This window comes from Argentina silus (assembly GCF_951799395.1).
Source record: "Argentina silus genome assembly, chromosome: 10".
NCBI classification, from domain to species: Eukaryota; Metazoa; Chordata; class Actinopteri; order Argentiniformes; family Argentinidae; genus Argentina; species Argentina silus.
Window position 1 is genome coordinate 2,935,896 of NC_139664.1, and position 26,417 is coordinate 2,962,312.

General features: G+C 46.5%; 1 protein-coding gene across 1 annotated transcript; it reads right to left on the reverse strand.

Annotated features, from left to right (window-relative positions):
• otud7b (OTU deubiquitinase 7B) lies at positions 1-25,861 on the reverse strand (the record flags this gene model as incomplete). The annotated part of the gene is made up of 12 exons (XM_083679627.1): positions 25,814-25,861; positions 9,806-10,029; positions 8,722-8,895; positions 8,160-8,387; positions 7,752-7,853; positions 6,864-6,991; positions 5,649-5,755; positions 4,632-4,759; positions 3,676-3,825; positions 3,262-3,376; positions 2,403-2,487; positions 1-1,497 (listed from the first exon to the last, which is right to left on the reverse strand). Exons 2-12 carry the CDS (start codon positions 9,888-9,890, stop codon positions 1-3), a joined length of 2,799 nt encoding a protein of 932 aa, XP_083535753.1. The 5' UTR covers positions 9,891-10,029; positions 25,814-25,861.
• Between the last annotated feature and the right edge of the window lie 556 nt (positions 25,862-26,417).

A 26,417-nucleotide genomic window follows, 5' to 3' on the forward strand; every position in this document is an offset into this window, starting at 1 on the left:
TCAGAACCTATGGATGGCTGGTTCCGTCTCTCTCTTCTTGAGCTCCTCGCGGTAGCAGTAGGAGCAGTAGTTGCCCGTCTCAGGGTGTCCGTAGTAGTTGCAGGTGGGCGTCCGGCAGCGGCTGGACTGAAGGCTGGCCAGGCCCCCGGCGCTACCCAGGGAGTAGTGCCTGACTGGGGCCGGCCCGCTGCGAGTGTCCAGGGTGGAGCGCACGTCCCGGAAGCCGTTGGTGTAGCCACCGGCCGTCGGCTCTGAGGTGGGGTAGTCTGGAGGGTCGAGCTCAGGGGGGTACGAAGGGACGAAGGAAGAGGGGGTGAGGCGCGAGGGGCTGAGCGAGGTCGGGGTTACCGGGGGGTGGTACTGGGGGTGGGGAGGGCCCTGCGCCAGGGGGCAGTGGCGGGGGAGGGTGGCGTAAGAGGGCAGGCCGGGGTAGGAGGAGGCCGGCGAGCCGCCTGCTAGCTGGCGCCGCGTCTCCATGTAGCCGTGCATGTGCTGGGTGAGAGGCGCTGGGGCGGGAGGCTGGTCCATGAAGGACGGCCGGGGGATGGGTACCACGCCCGAGTACATGGAGGGGCTGAAGGAGGACGACTTGAGGTGGTTGTAGGTGGGCGGTGAGCTCTCGGAAAGCTCCTCTTTAGCCTCGAAAGGTCGAAAGCCCAGCTCGGTGCCGCCCGGCTCCTTTTTGGGCTGCTGCTGCTGCTGGACGCCGTTGGTGACTCCTTTCCGCTCGACCTCCCGCCGCTGCTGCTCTTGCTCGGCCCGGAAGCGCTCCTCAGCGTCGGCCAGGTAGCGCTGGATCATCTCCTCCTGGAAGGGCTGGCGGTTGCTGGTGGTGAGCTGGCCGGCGAAGATGAACTTCCTCTCGCCCTGCATGGCGGCCCGCAGGATGCTCAAGCTGGCCTTCACGTCGGCGCTGTACTTGTACGGGTCGCTCTCGCTGCTCCCGCCGCTACTGCTGCTGGCCGTCCCGTTCTGGCGCTCGCTGCCAGACGAAGGCGAGCCTTTCCCAGAGTCCTCCGAGGCGTGGGCCGAGGGGGAGCCGTCTTTGCTGCCCTTCCGCCCCCTCAGTGAGCCCTTCTTCTTCTCCCCGCCCTCCTGCTTGGCCCCTCCTCCCCCGGCGTTCTTCCCTGTCATCAGCCCGCCCACGTTCTTCTTCAGCTTGCTGCCCAGGCTCTTGCCAAAGCTGCCCAGTTTATTGGCCACAGAGTCTGCCCTCCTCTTGTCCTTGTCCTTGTCCTTCTCCTTCTTGGTCTTCTCCTTCCCGCCAGTCCCTGTCCCCGCCCCTGCCGAGCTGTTACTGGAGGAGCTGGACGAGGAGGAGGAGCTGTTCTTGGCCGAAGGCCCGCTTCCGTTGACGGCCCCTCCTGTGGTCGCATCTCCGTTTCCGTTGGAGCTGCTGCTGACCGACTCCTTGTCGGATTCTCCTGAGTCGGGGGGCGTGCGGGCATCCTCTCCTGCAGAGGCTGTAGGAGATTCGGGCTGGGCCAGGGGTGCCTGCTGGAAAGACAGGGAAAGAGACGTAATTAATGAAAGAGAGAGACAGACAGAGATAAGACATTTTAGATAAAGAGAAAGGGGGGGGAAAGAATGACTCAGTTGAGGAGGCTTGGTTGTCATTTTGATAAATCAGTTTTGAAAGATATGAAATGTACGCTATATTTGGAAATGCTGTGACCTAGTTGACGGAGCATCATTCCATTTCAAACAATGGACAGTTATGAAATGTCCCTCCTTGCCAAGCCTCATAAGTGCGACCACCGAAAACCTGATTTAGAGTAACCCTGCTGTAAATTTCACCGGAACAACTTAAAAAAGATCCGAAACAGAGATTCTTCTGTTGCCACCTCTCACTTTCGGTTAACCATGAAATCGCCATGAACTTGTTATCCTTTCAAACTCGCTAGCATTAGATTGCGGCACACAAGAGGGCTATTCAAACCCACGTTGGTGCGACGTCATTTTATGACCCAAGTGGCTCTCTGTGGTTTGTTTTCACATGGGGGGGTTTTTACAGCACGGAGGGCACTACTGACCTGGTAACTGACCTACTGACTACTGACCTGATAACATCATAATACAGTAGAGTAGTATCTAAATAACCAAAACAGACAGGATTCTATAACCCTGTGTGTATCTTATCTAAATCTACATAATCGCTAAACAAATCATCTGCTGTAATTTCAGCAATTATGCTATCCATCATAACATGCAAAAAACGCAGTGGGCGCTGTCAGGGAAAAGGTCAGGAAAAATAAAATGGCGGCACATGCAACTGTCTCTCCGACTACTGCCTGGAGCTCGTTGTTCGGACTGTTGGGCGCATATATATAACCACATATATATAACCACATATATATAACCACATATATATAACCACATATATATATTAGTAAGAGGCTCACCTGTACCTCACAGGGCAGGGGGAGCCAGGTAACGGTCATGTAGCTGTGTAACAGCTGGAGCTTGGCTTCCAGGGACAGGGTCACACTGAGGGAAAGAGAGAGAGGCCAGATGAGTTCAAATGAGAGAACGAGAGAAAAAAAAAAAAAAAAAATGTGCCTCAAGTGTTTGGTGAAATATTTGGACTGTGGTTCATTTGAGTCACAACAAACTTTGATAAAAGTACAACACACACACACACACACACACACAAGTATATACAAGAGTTTAAAAAAACAAAAATGATTCAGATGAGAGTGAAATAAAAGAAAGAAAGAGTCATGAATAAAACAGGTCAATGTTTTCAATCGTGATTTAACAATACAAAAACTAGATTAAGTGGCATCTGGTCCTGGTCCTAAACCCCACTGCTTCGCAATAAATAACCTTTGTTGATATGCATATATGAAACCTTGCCAGAAACATTGCAGACATTAATATACAATGTGGTATGTGCACTGTTAAATCCCTAAACCGCATAATGTAAATCACATGGTAATCCAGGAATTATACATTATTTCCAGATTATTGGATTATTTTTAACCACTATCTCTGTAAAACAGGGACAACAGCATCATCTTAATCCAGTGGGCTATTTCTTATTTCTGGGCTATTTCTGTATTCTGTATTTCCTCTCTGTGTTCCATTCATTGTAGGCATTTAGTGTTAATCTCACTGTCATTGGTACATGTCACTAATCTGGAGCAGCAGTCAATCCCCAGCCACTGACTCCAGGTCCTGTGAGGCCAGCATGTGGTATGCGTGTGTGTGTGATGTTGGTATAACAGCAGAATGAGGTTTGTTCATAGGGAGTGGTCGTACCTTGCCAACATCACGTTGTCCATGTCATCCTTGCCCCACTCCCAGTCCTTCCCAGGGTCCACTGCGAAGTGCACGGGCAGCATCTTGTGTTCCAAATCGGTGAGGGGGATGACGACTGTGGAGAAAACGCTTTGTTATTATTTTTACTTTAGTTGTCAATATGGAAAGCATATTGTTCAAGTCAATCAATCAATCAATCGAATGCTAAACGTGTAGTGTTTATATCATGCATAGCACTAAACATCTCAGGTATAAAAGTAACCCCATCCCAAATGATTCTTCCTTCAATTAGTTCGGTCTAGCCTTCTGAGGTCTTCCCCTCCTCTCCACATTGTTGGCAGCGGGTCTTGTAGAGTAAACGTAACGGGCAGGGTAATTGGAGGACAGCAATGATGAATGTCGATGTAACGTTACCTTGCTCTTTGGAGCCGTCCTTCTGCTCCATGGAGACCAGGGCGGAGAAGTGGGCCTGGTCGTAGGCCAGGACGAGGGGGGAGCGATGGCACTTGGCAGCTGGCACCTCCAGGGGCAAATAGATGCCCCCGAACGGGATGGGTGCAAAAGCTGGTGGTGGGGGAGGAGGAGAATAGGAAATACAACATTTACAATTCGACAATGATGTCAGTCCGCAGTGAGACTGTTGAAGTCTTTGTGGAAATCAATAAAATAACTCCATAGTGATATCTACAAAAAAAACAAAAAAAAACCCAATATATATGTGGTGGGGGAGGAGAATTGGAAATGCTGTAGTAGCGCAGTAAGATTGTTACTGCGCTACTTACTGAAGTTTTTAGAGTGGATATCAATAAAATAACTCCACACACACACACACACACACACACACACACACACACACACAGAAGACGGGGACAGCCACAGTGCAGTGCCCCCTGGAGCGTTGACAGGGCGATTTCCAAAACGGGCGCAAGCAGATTCGCCAGCGTAATCCGAGGTTTGACCCCGACTTGCGCTCTTGGCCAATTTTCGATATGGTGCACAAACACCTCTGCGCTCCACTTGCGCCCGGCTCGCAGAGAGGGGGGTGTATCATCTTCACAAAATATGGTAATACGATATTCGCACCTCACGCCTACATTTTCAAAAAGACGTATGCACACATACGCCCCTGGCAAGCGCAGTTTTGTAGATGCCAGTTCTGGATTTAGCCGTGGGGATCGAGACCAGAGCATCTCCATTGCCAACCGTCTCAACCGACTGCTTAAGACTTTGTCATCTACGGTGTTGTGTTTTGTAGCAACCTTTGAAGTTTCTTTGAAAACCACCCTGTAAGTGCCTTGCTCAAGGGCACGTCGGCAGTGGTAGTCAGCCTACAGGACAGCACAGGATCTACACCACAACAACGGTCTTACCCTCTCCTCCAGAGTCCCTGAGCATGGTGTCAGCCACCACCACTATGGGCCTCCTCAGGACATGGGCTAGGACGAATACGTGGAACTCTTCTAGACTCTCGTACACAGGCTCTTCTGACGACTCGACCCTGCGGACGACAGCACAACACAGAGTCAGAACAAGAAACAAAGAAGCACTCAGGAGGTGACCGAGGTCACCACCAACTCTTACTTTTAAAAGAGGCTCTTTGTCTAAACAGAGGATTATGACGGTGGCTTTGATATCTTGAAGAGGTAAAATCAGAGACACAACGCAAAGCGTGAGTACACTTAGGTAGAACGCATGTGAAACTTGGACTTACAGTACCAGTCAAAAGTTTGGACACACCTTCTCATTCAATGGTTTTTCTTTATTTTGTATTATTTTCTACATTGTAGATTAATGTTGAAGACATCAAAACGATGAAGGAACACATACGGAATTATGTAGTAAACAAAAAAGTGTTGAACAAACCAGAATATGTTTTATATTTTAGATTCTTCAAAGTAGCCGCCTTTTGCTTTGATGACAGCTTTGCACACTCTTGGCAAGGTGTGTCCAAACCTTTGACTGGTACTGTAGGTGTAAATCCTGACTATACTACATCAAGTTGAGATACATCCCACTAGGCACAGTCAACGGCCACCAGAACCAAAGCTACGTCTTCCTGCGTGTTTACATCAATACGGCCAGACTTCAAAGTGTGTCTGTGCGTCAACCCCTTTACTAGCTCAATGTGTTTGGAAGGAAGGAAGGAAGGAATGAATGAATAAATAAATGAATGGGGGGTGTGCAAAAACTACCACATTCCCACAATTGACTGTTCACACTGCACTTTTCTGCTTTTTTGCACTTCTGGTTAGACGCTAACTGCATTTCGTTGTCTCTGTACTTGTACTCTGCACAATGACAATAAAGTTGAATCTAATCTAATCTAATCTAAAATTGATTGCATGGCAAAACAAAACAGTCTTTCCATGTCCCGTCCCAGGACTCACCCGTTGCTGCCGTTGGTGCTGTAGTGTATCCTGGGTTCACTGGACGCCAGCTTCAGAAGCTCGTTCCACTCCTTCTGCCACTCCTCCTCTGTGTACACCAGACCAGACTGTCCACACACACACACACACACACACACACGCAATTTAGGAGGAGGTGATGTTATATACTGTACATGTTACCCTAATGGATACACCTTTACACACATCCCCCCTATTGGCATATTGCAATTTAATTCAAACTATAAATAACCCCATCACGATCCAAGTAAAGCCTCAAACTAAGAATGTAATGAAATGTTCATTAGATTTGATACAATTCTGAATTTGCCCCAAGGCAGAGCTATACAATCACCGAACACTTTATTAGGAACACTATACTAATACTGGGTAGGGCCTCCCTTTGCTCTTTATTAGGAACACTATACTAATACTGGGTAGGGCCTCCCTTTATTAAGAAAACTATACTAGTACTGGGTAGGGCCTTCCTTTGCTCTTTATTAGGAACACTATACTAGTACTGGGTAGGGCCTCCCTTTGCTCTTTATTAGGAACACTATACTAGTACTGGGTAGGGCCTCCCTTTGCTCTTTATTAGGAACACTATACTAATACTGGGTAGGGCCTCCCTTTGCTCTTTATTAGGAACACTATACTAATACTGGGTAGGGCCTCCCTTTACTCTTTATTAGGAACACTATACTAATACTGGGTAGGGCCTCCCTTTGCTCTCAAAACAGCCTTAATTCTTCGTGGCATTGATTCCACAAGATGTTGGTAACATTCCCTTGAGATTCTGGTCCTTGATGACATGATTGCATCACACAATTCCTACAGATTTTTCAGGTGCACTTTCAAGCTGTGAATCTCCCGTTCTACCACATCCCAAAGGTGTTCTATTGGATTCAGATCCGGAGACTGGGAAGGCCACTGAAGAACACTAAACTCATTGTCATGTTCATGAAACCAGTTTGAGACGACTTTTGCCTTGTGACATAGTGCATTATCATGCTGAAAGTAGCCATTAGAAGATGGGTAAATTGTGGCCATGAAGGGATGCACATGGTCAGCAACAATACTCAAATAGGCTGTGGCATTCAAGCCATGATTGATTAGTATTTACAGGCCCAAATTGTGCCAAGAAAACATTCCCCACACCATTACCCCACCTCCACCTTGAGAAGGTGTACAGGTGTTGCCTCTCGTCTAGATGCTCACCTCCTTGTTCTGCTGGGTCTGCTGCCACCTCCACCTGCGTCTCAGCGACTCCCTCTCCTGGCCATGGTCCATCAGCGCGTACAGTGACTTCCGCAGCATCAGGTCGCGGTCGTGGAAGCCCCACATACCTGCAAGGCCATGCAGGTAGACAATGTTAAAAACGCTAACCCTAGCCAATGGCAAAGAAAACCAGTTAAGCTATGTTTCAGAGGCCCTGGTTGTGTGAAAGCAGGAGTGGTGCTCCAAGGTTCACAAATACTACTAGCAAAACCACATTTCAGTGGGTGCCATTCAGTGGGTGGATTATAAGGCCTTTAACACACCATATGCTTCTAGCTCATTTGGGTCCTAATTAATTTGCTAGGCTTAGCCTTCTCAGTGGGACACTCAGGTTAAGTGAATTTGCCCGGCAATCGTGTAAACTGCAATTAGTCTGGGTTTACTTTAGATAACAATGAGCTAAGTTCTGATTATGGATAGGATGAAATGAGAGCTTTGAGTGTATATACAGTACCAGTCAAACGTTTGGACACACCTTCTCATTCAATGGTTTTTCTTTATTTTGTATTATTTTCTACATTGTGGATTCATATTGAAGACATCAAAACTATGAAGGAACACATATGGAATTATGTAGTAAACAAAAAAGTGTTAAACAAACCAGAATATGTTTTATATTTTAGATTCTTCAAAGTAGCCACCTTTTGCTTTGATGACAGCTTTGCACACTCTTGGCAAGGTGTGTCCAAACTTTTGACTGGTACTGTATATATATATATTATATGATCACTGATGTGAATCTATGAATATTATATATTTTTTAATTATATATATATATATATGAGAGCTTTGAGTGTATGTATTTCAGTGTGAAAGGATGTGACTCACCCAACGAGGCTGCGTGTAACAGGCAGTTTCCGTCCCCACTCGTAGCCAGCGGCAACAGACTCTGACAGTTTGGTCCCACCCGCGTCCACCAATTCAGTCGGCCTAACGTCAAACAGCAAAGAGTCACACCCAGTACGATTCTGCAGGCACAACTTTTCATATAACTGCAGTAATTAACAGCCTACTGCTATACAACTGCCAAGATTACCTCAGGTATTGCTAAGTCCTCGCCCCTTATTATGGAAGCATATCATTTTTAAACTTCCGTAGTTCCATTTAGTATTCCTGTATTCCAAATGAACCATGGCTGACAAGACCAGATAGATTTGGGGACTTTGAGCTTAAAAGGAGGCAGACTGACTGGACTTGACATGGTGTCAGCAGTGGAGCCTCTGTAGTTTAACTCACCGGCGTGCTCCAAGGCCACCATCATTGACTGTTCAATGAGGTCCCTCTCGATGAACCCACGGAAGTCGTCACGGTAGACAGTGAGGTCGGGTAGCTGGAAAGTGCACAGCGGCGTGTCCAGGAGGGGCTCGCTGCTGCTTCCGCCTGTGCTGGAGACATGCGACCGGGCCAGGGACACGATTGTCGAGCTGGCGTGGGAGATGCCTCTTGATAGGCGCTTCTCTGTAGCTATGGAGGGAGGGAACGGAAGAGAAGCGAGAGATTCAACATTAAGATAGGGAAGGTCAGGGTCAGCGAAATCGGAAGCGGGGGAGAGTGAAAAAGGAAATGAGGAGAGGTGATATAATTGCACCAGAGAATAGTTACAAAAGAAAAATGAAAATTGGTTATAACCAATAATGATGATAATAATAATAATAATAATTCAATAGAACAAAGACGGTTTATACTGCAAAACTCTCACGATGACTTAAAAGCACGTCAACAAATAACAAAGTTTTTAACGTTGTGAGTTAGTGACGTCATGCCAAATATTAAACATTTCACTTGCCAGAGGTCTCACCTTGCACCACCTCATCCTGGCGGTGGAGGAGGGGCCGCCCCATCCGGGCCATCTCCTTTTCGGGGGCAGGGTACTGCGTCCTCTCCTCAACTAAAGAGTACGACAGGTTCCCAGCATGCACCTGTCGAAGCTGCTCAAAGTCGCTGAGGGCAGCAGTGAGATCCCAGTTCTTGCCTGCAGACAGAAGGGCAACATCTGTCCGTGTTAAGCAAGCTAAACCTGACAGGGAAGCCCAACGGACTCCATGACGGGCAGATCTGCTCGACACTCTTTAATGAGTTTAAATATTTACCATATGTCAACACAACCATAGCGACTGTTATCTTATGCAAAGGCCACTGGCACATTCCGTTGCTTGAGTAAATATCAGAATTTAGAGAATGTCTTTGCCTCTCACTGCTGTATACTGCAGTGCGTTACATTTTTAACCCATATTCTTATCTGCAACTTGTGCTGCTGCTAGGCAACAAGAGCACAGTCTATTCTTGCTATACTGTACCTTCCTCCTACCTAACCAGCAGCTTTGGAGCAAGTTACGACCCCTCACTGGCAGTTGTCCATAAAACTGTGAGTGGGGGGGTTACAAACTGCTCACCATAAAACACGAAACTCGCGTCCAGAAGCTAACCACATAACACTTGATCATATGCCAAATTACACATCGTCCATTGAGCCCTTCTCCTGAAGGAATTGGATATAAGCGATTGCTCCAGTCTGTCCTTCTGACGGCTCAGGTGAAATGTTCGCCTTATTGATTGTATCCCTCATTCTTTCAGATCTACTTTAATAGCTACACCTCTGTACAGCTCCTCTACTGTTAATAATAAAAAATTAAAAAAATGGTACCTGGCACCTGGTCCTACCATAGATTTTTTGCTTATGATGACTGATGCATCGATGATTCACTTACTTCAGACAAATGTACTTGTTGTAAGTTGCTCTAGATAAAAGCGTCTGTTAAATGTCAAAATTGTAAAAAAATAAAATAAAAATGTAGCTAGGGGGAAGGGGCTAGGGGGAAGGGGCTAGGGGAAAGGGGCTAGGGGAAAGGGGCTAGGGCGTTGGACTAGGCCTTGTGACTCACCCTCTAGCAGGTCTCTGGCCAGTCCCGGTTCGGCTCCAGTGGAACGGACAAAGTCGGACAGGACTGCGTCCATATCCAAGGTCATGTGATCATGAATTTACAGGGCGGCGGGGGGCATCAGGGCAGAGAAAACACAGGGGATCCGCCCTCCCCGACAAGACCACAGGAGCAAGGGGAAGGGGGAGGGGGGGGCTTTTCGCCTCTCGTTACACTTCCAGCCACACCTGAGGAGAACAAGAAAGACAAAACAACTAATGAATACAGCGTGCAGGTGAGCTGACTACACCGGAGAACATCGGTCTCAAAAAATGTTATGATGGAATTCAAGGAAGGAGGCAGATTCAAGGTTGTTATAACTAACAAACTAGAACATCCAGAGAACATGATAAACCCCTTGATCCTTTATGTGTGCAAGCCTCGTTTTGGTAGTGGGCAGCAACATCTCTGTGAATCATTTTAACTGTTGACCCTTCTGGTCACATGTCTCACCCATGACCACTGTTGTGGCACACACACACACACACAGTGGGCAAGTTAAACAAAGGTGTTTGTTAAAATTTGCATAGGATCAAAAGTGCAGCCACATGATAACATCTAGCCTGGCATAGGCTACTGTTTAGAACGATGCAGGGTAGCCCAACTTGGTCTCTGTACCCTGCACTGCATCCAGAACACTTGTGAATCTTTTGCCCCTGTAGGATATGGTTAATTGTGCTTTTTACTTGTTTCGGTCAAATCTTATTGTAGGCCTACATCTACAGCCACAAATTCAGTTAAACGCCTGTCACTCTTTTTAATTTCTAAGCATTATTGAATTACGGACCTTCAATTGCCGGAGGTTATAAGAAATACCAAGGCTTGGTCAGAAAAAAAAAACTTTCCAAAGACTTTTCAAGAAGGTTGAACTCTGCTACCTCTTTAGTTGGGAGCATCACCCTCCAACAAACCTTCCATTATGGATTTCAAACATGACTCACCGCACTCCCAAAATACAGGGCACAAAGGAGTCTCCATTTAGAGAGGTCAGCACACGAAGGGACTGGTGGACCCAAACAATGACTGGGTTTATAAAGAGTGCAAAACTACAGCAGCCCCATAGGCAACAGAAAGCTCATCATAGACGTGTTAAACTGGCACTGCTGGGTCGGGTGAAAAAATGCCACGTTACTACGGTAACGGTGACTGATGTGTTTTTCACTGTAAAATCAACAATGACACATAATGGAGACAGTTGACACAATGTGTTTGGTTACAGATAGGCTGGTGAAAGGAGAGATGCAGAGGGGGCTGTCAATGCAAGCCCAGGCAATCAAAATGTCATCGGCTGCAAGATACTGGTGCTCGACTCAAGCTTAGAAACAGTCCGTACCAACGTGGCTTAATTTGCTGTGCAGTGTGCCAACGCATGACCAATAACAATGTAAGATCTCCTTGAACAAATGGGCCTTAAAGCAGGGTTTCTCAATCCTTTGATACACCTAGGTCTTTGAGTGCTGCTCCCAAAAAAAGAAATGTGCTAATTAAAACATGCCTGTGCTCATCTTATTATTTTAGGGTTAGCATGTATGTGGCCGATCTGGCCTCCACTGCCTTTCCTCATTACCTGCAGTCCCCTGGCTGCCCAACCTGTGCCTGAGCTTATTCACCACCCTCTGTTCCTGCTCTCCATCTGACTCAGTGAACTCTTCACCACTGCGCCTGATGAGTCATGAGTTCTCTTTTCTTTTTTTCTTTACACCTCTCCATCCATCTCCCTCTCTTGCTCGCTCGCTCGCTCTCTCTCTCTTTCTCTCTCTCTCTCCCTCTCCTTACAAAAAGGCACACAGGCAGGCAGGAGAAGAAAAGATTCAGGGTACAAAGGACAAAAGGGGCTTTCTCAACCAAAGAGTGTTTCCAGTGCCCTCTTTCCAAAGTCAGGCAACAGAAAAAGCACTCTCTGCAGGGTACCCAACACTCATGCTGTGTAGCTTTTCAATGATGTTCAAATCTACCTCAGCTTTACTTTGGGACACACACTACTCCAGTTTGGAGCTATGGAGAGAGGCCAGCTTTCACTTTCAACATAACGACAGTATGTCTACCATATCTTTTGGCAGGAGCTGTGTGTATACTCAGGCAATCAAAACAGACACAGGTGTTGAGTTGAATGGACAAGTACTTCTGGCTCTGGTAATAGTTTTGTGCTTGCTTTATACTGGAGAGAAGCCGAATCCAGCACAATATCTCCCCAAGGCCCTGGCTTCCATCCTCCTGCTTTGGGTTTACAGCATCTCGTAAAGATAATTTTACTGCCTGGGTAGTGTGAGAAAAGCCATTATTGCACCTAATGCAAGGAGGTGAGTGAGCGGCTGCAAATTATGACGCATCAACGGACATGGAGCACTGACAAGCCAACGGCCTGTGGGCCTGAGGACAGAATGTACCCAAACAGAGCAGTGAAAGGCCTTTGTGATTCCCATTCCCAGCCTATAAGATCAGTCATTCCAATGGACCCACTCATCTTGATGACGCATCATGCATAGGAACCGTGAGCCAATTTTGTGGGCTACCGAATTTGGCATTTTATCGAGGTGGAGGCTTTGCATGGTTTCACATTGGGAGGGCATAAGAACCTTTCGAAGTCATCTATACAAATCGGGGTCGATTTAAAAGTGTAAGGGCAGACAATGCGAAGCGTCTCTGTTTATTGTGTATTGAAACCAACGCAATACAACACAACATGCAGTTTCAACTTTGTGACCCAGAAACAGGGGAACACCATGTTTAGATTTCGAGAGAGAGGAGGGAGAGAGACCTAGGCGATGGCCCCGACTAGCATAATAGCCCTAACTGCCAGCGCTGAGCAGCCAGTGATTTGTGCTCGGGCCGGTTGGGCTTTTGTCTGACTGGGGCAGGGTTACGTAACAGGAGCTGATGCCAACACGTGGACGCTGAGCCTGGGAGAGGCCTGAGATCAGTGAAGCAGTGGCAGGAGAGGTCATCACGGCCCGCTGCAGCCATTGTGTGCACTGATGGGGAGATTCACAGAGGTTAGCGGCGATGATAACGAGAATGGACCTCCGTTAACGATCTATGGGAGACGACTTCAGACAAAAAACCTGGCAACAGAGGCTTCGCCGATGACTGTGAGAGAGGAAATTCAAACAGATGAAGACCACTGCAAGTGATTTCGGGAAGATGAGAGACAAGATTAAAGCCTGTCAACACAGCCTTATTTGACTAGGGCTAGGCCCAACTGGTGAGTAATAAAACCCCAAAAGACAGGCAGAAACAAATGAACGGTGGCCGCTACAGTTTGAATGATGAATTGGACCCATATGTGGAGAAGCATTAAACATTGACACGAAATGACTACCGTGACTGGGACAGCTGAGTCCTCTGTGGCAGGTAGTGTGGGGCAATGTTGGACCAACACACAGAGAGCAAGTGCATCCACATGGGGTCAGAGACGGCTAAAACCAGAGCAGCCAGCTTAGCAGCTGAGAACCACAGACCATAATGCTTGTGATGTTATTACTTTGAATAGGAATAGGTCTTTAGAATGGCTGCTCTCAGCATAGTGTCAAATACCTAACCCTAACTAAGATAATGTCATGTCATAATAGAAATGTTTGGCACACCATAGGTTAAGATAGAGGCAGCCAACTTACAAAGGGCATGACTGCTCCACGCTTTGTCACATCTCATTGTGCATCCATGCAAGGTGACTCAATGTGACATGGCCCAAATTATTTAAGCACCCCGAACGTGGATGTGACAAAGGTGTGGGCCTAGAACTTGTATGCCAGTTCAAGTCCGGAGCCTTACGAATTACAAATGGCCAGTTGCAGATGGCACAATTGTTCAGAGCGAGAAACGAATGGCCTCCCGTGTCAGCACAAAGCAGGGAAACACAGTCACATCGCTCTGAGTAAACCTCCTCCCTGTGTCACATTTTAGGTCAAGTTGTCCCTTCACCTGTGTAGTAACTCTATACTCTAGTAACACCATACCATTAACAAGCTGTTACATAGTAGGCTAAATAGTCTGCACTTTGTGTTATTACTCAACTGGAATAACACTATAACTCCATGTAGCCTACCATGCAATTACCTAAACTACATGTTAAATACAATCTTCTTACTAGAGTAATAACAGCTTCACTACACAGGAAAGGGGCAGCTTAATATTAGGCCTAAGTGTTACTACATCAAACACAATCCACAGTATATGGTCGTCGAGAGACTGGAGCCATTAGGCAGCCTAATTGAGAAATTGTTTTTTGACTTGGCAGGCTACCACGATTGACTGCTACATTAGAAAACTCGACATGACCTCAGAGAACCCCCACATATATATTAGATGAATGAATGAAAGCGACCCCTCTTCTGTAGCTCCGCATAATGAGAGTGTTCTGCTGCGCCCAGTGAAGAGGGAGCAGGGTCATTGGCTGTCACTTGTGCAAGGCGGAGGACTCGCCATTTCATGTTTGGCCCACTTAGTCATTCACCATGTGAAACGTGAGCCGTTTTACAGTCAAGAGGGAGACAGCGGCAAGAGCCTGGGGCCAAAGGAGAAAACGGCTCCACCTGAATACTGGTAAGATTCTATACATAAATCATATTATGCCATTTAGCTGACGCTTTTATCCAAAGCAACTCAGATTGCAGTGAGTGCATATATTTTTCAGTATGTGTGGTCCCAGTGGGAATCGAACCCACAACCTAGGCTTTTGTCAGCACCACGCTCTACCAACTGAGCCACAGAGGACCAAGCCAAGCTTTAAAAATACACTGAAAAGACACTGCACCAAATCAAGCTTTAAAAATGACATTTATATCTACATATCTTAAATAAGCTGTGACAGAGGGGGGATTTTTAGTTAGTTGTGAATACAGTTGTTTTCTTTCCATTCCATGCGTGGGACAAGACGACGGATGACCTCATCTATAAATGTGCCAGTTCTATTTTAGCTTATTAACACACAAACCCTTTCCTATGATGTCAGCAGGCGTGTAACACACCCACTACACCCTGCAAAAAATCATGAGTAATGAGATAAGAAGGCTGATAGGACAACTGAACAGGGCGGAGCAGCGGGGCTGGTTGGAGTTGTCGCAGCAATGATGAATGAGTCCCAGCGACACGCCTCTGAGCTGAAGGAAAGGTGGCGGTGGGTTAGGAAGTGGAACAGCAACCCTGTCTGTCGGTCAGCCAGGGGAACTTACAGAGATGACCAGCCATTTTGTGTTAATAGATTATAATAATAATAATTCAATTGTATTACCTCACTAAAATGTTGTTGATATGTTCAAGGCCCACCAATGAGTAGTCAATCTGAGTCATTCCTCTTATTTCTTGTAATGGCGTCAACACACTCTAAGGGCCAGGTTTCACAGACAAGGCTTAAGCCTAGTCCTGGACTAATTCACACTTTCAGTAGCAATTTGCAACTGAAAGTGTGAATTAGTCCAGGACTAGGCTTAAGCCTCGTCTGTGAAACCGGGCCCTAAATGTCTTGAGGCCACAGCTTTACAGGAAAGAGGAAATGTAGGAGTAAACATCAGAGGCAAGCCTTTCTTGGTAAGTCCCTGAGTCAAATGTCTTATTTAGGGATCAGCCAGAAATCGGATCAAAAGATCATAAAGTGACAAAACAAATCACAAGTAGGACTTAAACACTTCACTGAAGAAAGTCAAACAAAAGGTGTGGCGATATTTCTGTCCCTTAACCGTCCTATCTGCCGCGTGCTGTAATCTGGTTACTGACTGAGCCCACACTAGCTCATTACATAACTTCACGGCGATGTCTGAGGATGCTGGCAGGGGAGGTGGGCGAGATCAAACCCTTAACCCAGTTTCCCCCTGAGCCTCAAAATACTGCGACTCAGCTGAGCGTAGCGCAACATAATGGTTTGCGCTGTAAAAGTCAGCGTAGCACAGCTCTACACCGAAGGCTGAAGTACCACACATGGCCACTGAAAAATAAAAGCGGTGCTGGTCAAAGAAGCACATCATAGTCCAAGAAGACGAAGACGACAAAGAAGCACATCATAGTCCAAGGTTACTGCAAGGCAATGAATAGCATTGCTTCATAACACAGGGTGCTATGGTCGCGACTTCACGCTACGCTGGATAGCTCAATGCTACACTGGGCAACACAATGCTAGTGTAGTCAACTCGGTGCATATCAGTGTGTGCCCACTCAGACACGGCCCTACGACAAGGACTGAGGAGCGGGCCAAATCTGATTGTCATTTCTGTCCCCTCTCTCGCCTTCACAGGCGGTGGGGGTGCGTCACGTCAAAGCGCAGGGCTTTTTAAGGGTGGAGGAGGTTGCGTAACGTCCAAGGCAAGCATACGATAAGCATCACATCAGCATTGAAGAACAGCCCCCTCAGGCTGGGCGATGGCTCTGATGCACGGTGGGGTTTCGGTTTAGATACCACAGCACAGTGAATTCTTGTCCTGCTGCCTTTTCTGTTCTTCTGCAGCTTTCTGAGGCATTAATCCGGTTCTGCTCGCAAATTGCTGCGTTGCTAATGGTACCATCGATGTTTCCTCCACTCAGTTGAGTAAATGTGCTTAACCAGTTGAGGAGAGGCTAATGTCTCCAGTTTTCACCGCCCTTAAGATCTTGATCAATATATTTAATTGGAGTTTTAACAAGGAAACGCTCAAGGAAATTCTGGTCATTGTAGAAAAAAGAGAGAAGAAGAAAATCAATGAAACCCATTGAACTGAAGTCTTAAAACATTTGCTGAGCTATTGACAAACTGAAGCATGAAACCCACTGCTTCTAGTCCATTAGTAAAAATTGGGTTCTTCTTAGTGAAAATCCTTTCCAGCTTTACTTGATCTCCCAACTATATCCAAATATGGCCACTACAAAAAGAGGCGGTATGGGGGTAACACTCCTTCATGCAGCTGAGCTTTGAGATAAAGTCCTGATAAAGGCCTGACCACCAGCTGAGAGAGTCTGTGCGGCTGAACACGAAGACACTCTAGGCCACAATGGCACAGGCCAGGGTTTCCGTTAACCGGGAAAAGCCGGCTTCTGGCCGTGAAAAAATAATGACGACAAGCCGGTGAATAAAACTCTTGCCGGTCAAATTGTCCGGGAGAAGAAGAAAAAAATTAACCCAAAGTCTCAGACAGTCAGTCCCAAATCCCAAACCCAAACAGGACCGTGAGTAAAGACCCCCAAAACAGTACCGGTTGTATGCACCGCTTTTGTAATCAGAGCTGTTTATTGGGTCCAGGCATGAAGACTCAATAGGAAGGCTGAGCTGACTTTGCAGCTAATTTCTAATGTGTAGATGAATTGCCGTAATCTAAATAATTTTTGTCACTCTGAGCACCATGGGTGGATGCCCGAATGACTTCCGCACCCAATGGATGTCCGGTAAATTAAAATGTCGCCGGTCACATTGTCCGGTATCAAATTTTCCTAATGGAAACCCTGGACCACACACACAGCTGATGTCAGAGATTCCATGGCTTGACCACCCTCTGAGAGGCCATGATGCTGCAGTCTCTCTCTCTCTCTCTCTCTCTCTCTCTCTCTCTGCTAAAGCAAGCTGTAGCATCCGCTTTTATAGATGTGTTCATACTCAGATCCAAAATAATTTAATCACAATATTTCATCCTGTAAGCTAAAATCCTCTTGTACCTGAAGCAGGTAGATAGAAGTTCACCCCAACATCTGAAGGAGACAAAACAACAAGAGAGAACAAGACAACACCAACATCAATAAGGCTGAGGGGATCCCTCATGTCTAATAATAATAAATTGTATTTGTAAAGCGCTTTTCATTTGATCAATCTCAAAGCACAGATACATAACTGAGTGCATTTGATATATATATATATATATATATATATATAAAAAACAATACACTATAAACAACTAAGAAGACTACAGGAAGGCCTGTCTCAAGAGGTGAGTTTTTAGTCCTGTTTTGAAGGAGGAGAGCGTCTGGGTTCTAACCTTCTAACCCTGGGTTCTAATCACTCTGCTGATTGTGATGTTTGTTCCCATCTGAGTCTTTCCTCACTCCCAAAACCCCCAAGCTTCTCATTCACCCCTGGGACAGCATCAAACTCAATCTGCATGCCGGGAGGACACCAGGTTTCAACATTCAGCCCCCTTATCTGGCAGGTGCCAAAATTAGAACAGCCTCTGTTTTTTTGCAATTTGAAAGCCAAAATTAGAACAGGCCGTTCTTTCACAACCTAAAAATAGCCCAGCATAATCTGCGACTAACACCTCTGCACAGTACAAAGTTTCAAAACAGCAAACAGCAAATGAGACTAAAACATCCGGTGAGCAAATATGACAGCTAGTCTGCATGTGACTCTTTCTTATCGTCTCTGGTGCAGCCCATCTGCCAGAGTTAAGATGTGACATTTTGTCAACTTTAAGCCTAATTGTATCAAATGGTTTACGAGCGGTCGGCCTGAGGTGAAGTCTCTGGAGCCCTCGCTGACAGGCAAACGCCAACGGACTGTTCATTAGTAACTGTCCACGCAACTCTCCTCCAAGCACAGTGACAGAGGCCCGACTTCCCTTTTGTTGACATTCACGGCGGCGTGGCGATGGGCGAGTTCAGCTGGTTCAAATTGGCAGGGTAACAGCTTTCCAGCACAACTGTTTCAAAGTGTCTGAGAGCTGATGTCATGGCTAAGCTACGGCAAGCGTTGTGCCGCAGAGGTCTCAAAAAAGGTCTAGAAAAATAGCGGATGTCTGGTATGAAAATAGCCGCTCTTGATTTTACAAACCAATGAGGTCTCAGAAGAAGTCTCTGTGATAGAGAATGTATTGTGGTTACAGGAAGAACATTCGAGAATGTTTAGAAGCCAGTGACGATCTGTTGATGACCTAAGACTGAACTGTACCATACTGACTGAATTCAAGAACACTGGACTCATGGTGACTAAGGTCTTTAGCTCCAAACAAAAACACACCACTTAGTCTGTGAATAACAGGATGACTCTGCATTTAATGGCCCCCTCAAGTGAAAATCGTCATTTCCAGTGTTTTGGTTTGAATTTTGGCTTCACCAGATCAAATTAGCATTACCCAAATATGAAAAATAAGGTTTCTTTATGTAAACATCTAGCTCTGCTACTCTCCCCCAAATATTCAGTTTTCAATGGGTGTGATACAAGAGCGTCCATCGCCACAACCTGCTCATGTTCATACTCAAATAGGATGCGTGCTTTCGGTAACTAACCAATTATATAATTTGTTTACATTTTACATCCCCCTTATTTAAGCCAACACTAGCAATGCACACACTGCAAGCTGCTGGCAGGCAGAGATAACAGCCGCGACGAGATGAAACTGGCCATTCAGAATGTTGTGGTAAAAATGCAGCAGGTACGAAAGTGACGCAGCTAAAGTTAGATCTAGTGTTTGATCTAGCACAGTGTTGTATCTCGCGAGCTAATACCCTGACACAGCCCAGGTCTTCCTTTCATCCACATGAAACTGTGTTCACGATTGATGGTGTGGTGGGGGCATGGGGCATTTCAGAACGGCCCTCCTCTCCTCACCTGCTCGTACCATGCTCCATCAGGCACTTTATTACAGTTCCACGGTGCCTGGCCTCAGAGGTCTCCGCCCCGGGCCCCGGGCTTGTCGCTGCAGTCAGGCTCAATAATCACCACTCAAGCAGTGCTAATTAACAGCCACTCATAGCAGACTGCTTCCGGAGACGGCCGTGGCTTGCCGACGCCGTAGCCACCAGCGCATCGCCTACGCCCCCCCCAAATCAATTCTCCTCCCTGTGTTGTGTGCCATGCAGTGTCATGCCACACTGCCCCTTGATGTCAACTTCGGTGCAGAAACATTCCGTATTACGCTGTGAAGGGAGATGAGCACGTACCTGACGGAGCATATCCACAGAATAGGGAGGAGGATTATAAGAGGGCATGGGTAAGGCTAATCTCTGGGAGAGTGGGTGTTTAGGGGGGGGGGGGGGGGGCGACAACACTGCCATGCCCCATCAGCTTGCATGCCAGTTTCCATAACTGCTTGTGTATGTACTACTAGTGAGAGTACGCCTATTGGCTGCTGCAGTGGTTCAGCTGGAGCAGAGTGTGTCTCTGCTACCAGGACTGCAGCATTGAGATAGGCAGCAGGACTGTTTTTATTGGACTCTTGTGAACAATCTGCCCCGGTTTCAGTATTCCGGAAAACTGCCAACCTAAACTCAGCACATCGTAGGCGAGAACTCATATAGCGCTGGCTGTTGTTTATTGATTTCTTGTCTTTGTGCAGAAATGCCAGCCTCTGAATAGGCAGACGATGCAGAGGCTGCATCCAGAGAACAGATCCGCAGTCGGTGTTCAATAGCACAACACAAAAAAAAACAAGTGAGTCAAACGGAAATGTGAATAAATGACAATAAGTGGCAATTAAAATGCAATCCCTGAATCAATCTTTCTGTCCCCGATCTTGTTAGAATAAATGTGGGTTTAGATCTTTCTCAGCTCAAGGCCATAGTCCTCCTACAGATGCTACTGTAACTGCATGAAAGCCATATAGTCATGTTTGTTGAATATAAACAATGTGCTTGTCGTTACATAACTCACATTTAGAAGAAGGGCAGGGAGTTGGTTTATGCAGTAATTTATGCATTAGCGTACTCCTTGGGGGCCTCCGAGACATTTCTTCGAACCAAACCTGTATCTTTGGCTGCAACCCTTTTTGGAATCGACGACAACGCCAGACTCATTACTTACACAAAAAACAAAACTAATGCTGGCCTTGAGACAATTCAACGTCTCAGAAGTTAGGGATCAAACAACTCGATATAACATCCAGGTTCTACACATGTCCTAGGCGATGTAAGGGACAACATGAGTCGTCATCTGGCTGCACAAGAAGTAGACTTGAGCCCTCCAACACCAGCGTTTCTCCGGGCATTGGTTATACAACGAGCAAGGCCAACCAAACCTCTGCCCAGCCCCTGGCTAGGCTCAAGCCCGCAGCTAAACGAGCATTAGCAGCGACAGGCCCCAGTACTAATGCTCATGTGAATCACCACGTGCTGCTGGCCTGGCAGTTAGAGCAGTGGGCGGATTTACGTCAATCTCTGTGATGTCATCCCCAGCAAAAGGCTCCTCTTCAGCTCCTGTGGGGATAGGATTACAGATGCCCTGTCCTGTCCTGTCCTGTCCTGGCTCTGGAGAGGAGAGAGAGTGGGACTGCCGTCCTGTCGTGGTGGCAGGGTAAAGAAGAGCTAGAGACTCCTGTGACGTTACCGAGGCTTCACACTCAGGGCTGGGAGGCATATCGAGTTTTAACAATATACTTGATGTATTTGTGTGCATGAAACGCCCATGGGCTTTATCGTATGGAGATTTTTAAATTTGTTATTATTGTTTTTTTGTTGTTGTTTTTTCTTTTTACAAGGATTTTGTAAAGATATTTGCGTTAGTTCCCCCCTCTGCAATACCTCATAGACCTGCTAGATAAGCCCAAAAATAGAAATTAATTGTACATTGTAAATGCAGACTGTTTCTTTGAATAAGTATATTTTAACTTTATGTTAAGGCTCATACTGGATAAAAGCTAAGAGAAATATGTTGCCATGTGACCCAGATGGCGCTGTGTGTGAGGTGTTGCTAAGATAACATGGGATAGATGCCTTTCACACAAAGAAAAGCAATTGCGAGAGCAAGGTTAGGCTTGACTAATCTCACAACCATATATACCGGAGCTCCTTCAACGGTATTCAACATGTCACAACTATGTCAGACACACCAGTGAAGAACGCAAGTTGAGTTAAGTCCTCAAGCACCTCAAATGAAACGTAATTACTAGTTAAGAAAGCGTTCAGACTGAGTATCCGAAAGCCGCAAGTACAGCTCTCCGGTGCCCTGCTTCTGCAACACGAGAAAGGAGAGGAGCAGGGACTCTGGAGGGGTGTTATCGATGATGCTTGGTTTCTGGGCCTCTCCACCCTGACACAAACAGCCCCGGGCACTGGCTGCTATGTCACAAGGCTGGCAGGCTTCCAGCAATGCCGGGGAGGGTGGGGCCTGACAGGGTTTTATGACTCGCTGTCTGGGCGCACAGTCTCTTAGAAACAAGCTTCCTATTGATCCCCAGCTGCTGAGGAATCATGGGGACGGAGAAATGTGGGTTTTTTTTCCTGTTTTTTTTTTTCATTTATTTCACAGCACATCAGTTTCAGTCTTTTTTTTTTTTTTTTGGTGAAGAATGCTGTATGCTACAGAAAAAACAGGAATGCATGGTAGTGTATTTCTAGACTCGTGTGGCGTGTGGGTCTAAACCAACTCACATGGTGTCGAGCCCACATTTCTCCTTAGGTTGTGTGCTGAAGGCACAGCCCGCTCCCAATGTCACGAACATGTTTCAGCTAATCAAAGCCTTGCATATCAGTTCGCATGCAGATGTGACATATTGCATCCCTCAAGGACCAGGACTGAGGCACACAGGCCTGTAGGTCCATCACCAAAGGCTCTGCTGAGTAACCTGGGGCTGGGAATACATAGGGTTGTTGATTCCGACACGGGCCGTACCAAATAGCCTACATTTAGATCCAGCAGAACTCAGCACACGTGCAGCAATGAAAGATGCATTAAGTGATGTGTTTGGCCCACTAACCTGGAGAAGCACTCATCTATTTATTAATTAACCTGACCATATGTGTAGCCCTGGGTGGAGGGATCCTATGGGAATAGCTCCACTCCAAATGGGCTCTGAAATTGACACTGGATCCTTCACACACACACAACACACACACACGCTTTGGGGGAGCCCAGCAAGACGACTTTAAAGAAACAGCGTGGTGCTTAAGGATGTAAACAAACCAGGCTGTAGCCAATTCGGAAACGGTAAGCTCACTCCTCCTTAAAGCTCTTTATAGTGCTCAAAACCATGTGATTACCCCCCAAATGTGTCACTTGGGGTAAAATCCTCAAACAAGCAGGCCCTAGCTTAGGATCTACAGAAGGCGTTTGAAAGCTGTTCTCACATGCCCACACATTCGTAAGGTGATCCGGACATGGATGTTGAGGTCCAAAATCGGTGTGAAGTGTCCCTTTAACATTTTATCCTCACAACATTGCTGAGGCAGCAGAGTTCCTCACTGAAACATAATATTCATACGATTCAGCAATGATAGCCAGTGCCAACCAACACAATGATAATGTTTCTATGAGGTGGAAAGGGTGGTAGAAAGAGATTGGTAACACTTTACATTAACTTGCCCCTATGACTGTGTAATAACACTGTAATTACTCAAATTGTTGTTGTTACAAAGCCTATTCACATTTGGTGAGCGTAACCAAAAACGTGGGGAGACGAAAGGAGGGTTTGAAAAGAGGGTTTGCTTTGAACATCAGCTCTTGCAACTTCACAAAGACAGCAGAAGCTACTCTTGACCCATCATAGAATTACGTCCAAAGCTCATATTGTGATGGGTTCGCTTAAGTGCCAGCCTCAACATTAGGCCATTAAGAGCTTTGAGAGTGACGGTGAAGTACCAAATAAGTAACGGATATGAAAAGGAGCTCAGTTTTCCCACAGAGCCGCCTAAATAGGACACGAGTCCATGCAAGATCATGTGCAGATGACTTCACCGTGCATCACCTAAAGGACAGCTAAGTACACACTGGAAGCTTCTGCGATCCCAAAGGGGTGTTAAACATGCAGAACCGGTACCGATATCGCCAGGTCAGGTGTGCAATCCCCTTTCATCGTGGAAGATGGTGACAACACTTTCTATCAGGTTTTACCCACCTGTGTGTCAGACAGTCATTCACAGCCCTCGGGTGTTTGACAACTGTTTAATCTCCAAGGCAATTTCGAGGCAAAACAAGTCATTTGAATATTGATGGAAGGGCATGACACGTTGCAAATTTTCGGGCCACAGGTTTTACCTGTTTCATTCAGGCTATTGTCAAGATTCAAATGGCAAAACTATTTGTGAGCACTCTGTCAAAAACAAATTCTCTCAAACAACCACTCTAACTCTGTGATGGTGGTGTTTTTAAAATAACTCCTTTTCCAGAGCATCATATGCGCGCGTTGACTGCTGGACTGCAGCTGTCAGTGTATTGGTCACGGTAGAATCAGAATATCACGAAGGGACGCTACACTCTCCTTAAAAGATAGCCTCGAGTGTTCTGTGTGCTGCTGTATGCATCAATGCGTTCCTTGAAGAGCGGAGGACTTGCGTAACAGAGCCTGACGGTGCAAACTTGCACTCACACCCGAGCAGAGCCTGCTCGCTGGGCAACATTCCCCTTGCCGCTGCTGGCCCGTGCATTTTGCATTTCGGACATGACCCCGCGTTGCCGTTGCAGCACGTAGAGGTGGGAGGGTGAGATGCTTCCCCTTCTCCGACGACACAGCACCTCCCTCAGAATTCCTCGTGCTTGTGTTGTTGTATCTGTGCATTCCTCGCCCCCTTCCATTGAACTGAAGTTGAACTGTTTTTTTAATTGTCACAAAATGAACTCGCATAACACTAAACCATGGTCACATGATCACGAGCGAGGCTCTGTGACATTTTCCTAGAGCACCGCGGGCAGCTTTTCTTGTCTTCTTCTTCTATGAGGAGAAAAATAAGTTGTGACTACGCTGTGCACTTGTCCACTGCGAGGTGATTGATGTTGGCGTAATCACAGGTTTGCACAAGTTCAAATTAGATCACAATACAGAACTTCCACAGTCCCTGTCTCACTAAGGGAGAAATTAGACACATCCTTGGGTAAAAATAGAAGGAATAACCTGACTCACACCCTACAACTGAATAAAAGCTTCAAGACCATGGGCAAGGTCCCGGGTCTTAACCAGAACTAGGCCTACTATGTTCGATCAGGCAATGACGATGTTTCAAATGCATAGGCCTATGCCTGATTGATGCTAGACCTACACAAGTGTGCCATCATCTGAGTGCACACAAGAAGGCTAGAGAGAAGGTAGAAAGAGGCCTAGTTGATAGTTAGCCTTTCCTCATTTTGTCTAACAATACACCCTCTCTTGAAGTAGCCTAATGACGCAGAATGCAGGCCCTTGTCGGCCCAAGCACTGAAGAACTTGTCCCTGTCCTACTTTTCATGTTGCAGGTTGGCTGCCTACTGGACTCCTGGCAAACAAAAGGGCTTGTAAATAAAGAGCTGAATAATTCATGCCAAACTGTAACGCTACCCTGCCATTGTAGTGGTATTGGCAATGCTGGCAGGGAACGGCCCCAGCCCTAGTTTGTAGTGTGTGCAACACAGAGGCATTTACATAGGCCTATGTATCATCACTCAGTGACATGATCATTGCATAAATGTTGTCTATTCCAGGATACAGACATCACTGGTTCGGCAGGGCTGTGGCTGTCAGCTAAATTGACAGAGCATAATGGTCTTTCAGATTTGTTTACTAGTTAGTTCAAATGTTTTCAAATCCCCTAGCATAAAAAACTCAGTGTGTCATCCTTCCATTAATGGATTCATACACTACCGTTAGGTGAATGTGAGATATGGCTAGCCTGCCAGCCAGTGTGGTAGGAGGAGGAGAGTTCGAGCAACCTTTACCTTTTGGCCCTTTCCAACAAACACAGCTTGCGAGGCTAGATAATCAACACAAAGTTAGGTAAGATAGGCGCAGTTGTGTGAACTGTTGAGCGGTAGCCGCCGTGGCCACACAACGCCACGGGAGTTTAGTGTGTAGCGATGTTAGCTTAGTAGAAGCTAGCTTGGGGTTTGACTAATCCCTGCAACACAATCGTTCCATGCATGAACTTTCAGTGTACACTAATTGCAACGAACATAGTATCAGGTGTGCAAATGTAACTTTCAGAAATTACCCGTACTAATCATAACCTCCCGATAGCCAGGAAAGGCAATTTATGAACGAGAAAATGTAGTTTGTATATGTCTAACAACGTTCTGTAACTGACGCGTTCCATGCCACTCCAGCGATTAGACTGAGCCCCTCATAGAAGCTGGATGGCTTTGCTAAGGCTAGCCGTGTGGAGAGTGCCCCCTTGTCTGCTTACCTTGAGCGGCCTCGTAGATATGTCTTTCATCGTCCCATAATAGTCCTCCCGCTGGACAAATACTATGTGAAACCCCCCGCGTTTTTGAGAGCAGTTGTTTCTAACTTTTGAGTTTCTCCAGAGGCTGCAGCATATATTAAATCCAAAACAGGACCCAGCGACAAAGTAATTTCTTTACTTACAACAACAACAATGTCAACCAAGGCGCTTCAGAATCCGCCCAGCTGAGGTGGCCAAATTCTATCACCGACCAATGGCAGAACAGACTGGAGCGGAGTGACACTCCAACGCGCCAATGAGCACACTAGGCTGTTTGATGGATATATCCCAGTGGATGTGAGGACAAATGGGAACGGGAAAGGGGAAGAACCTGTATGCATCAATTGGCTGCGGAGGAGAAGAGGTAGGCATCGATTCAAGGAGCCTATAGGCGTGGGTTTGGAGTCCTGAGTGACAGCTGCTTTTGAGTTGCCAAATTGGACGGGGCGGGAACCTTCTTTCGGTGAGGTCATCTGGGATGATGTAAACATCAACGTCACTGAGTTCAGCTCCTCTGGTGCGCGAGCACATACATGGCATTCATCACACGTGATTCATTCACTAA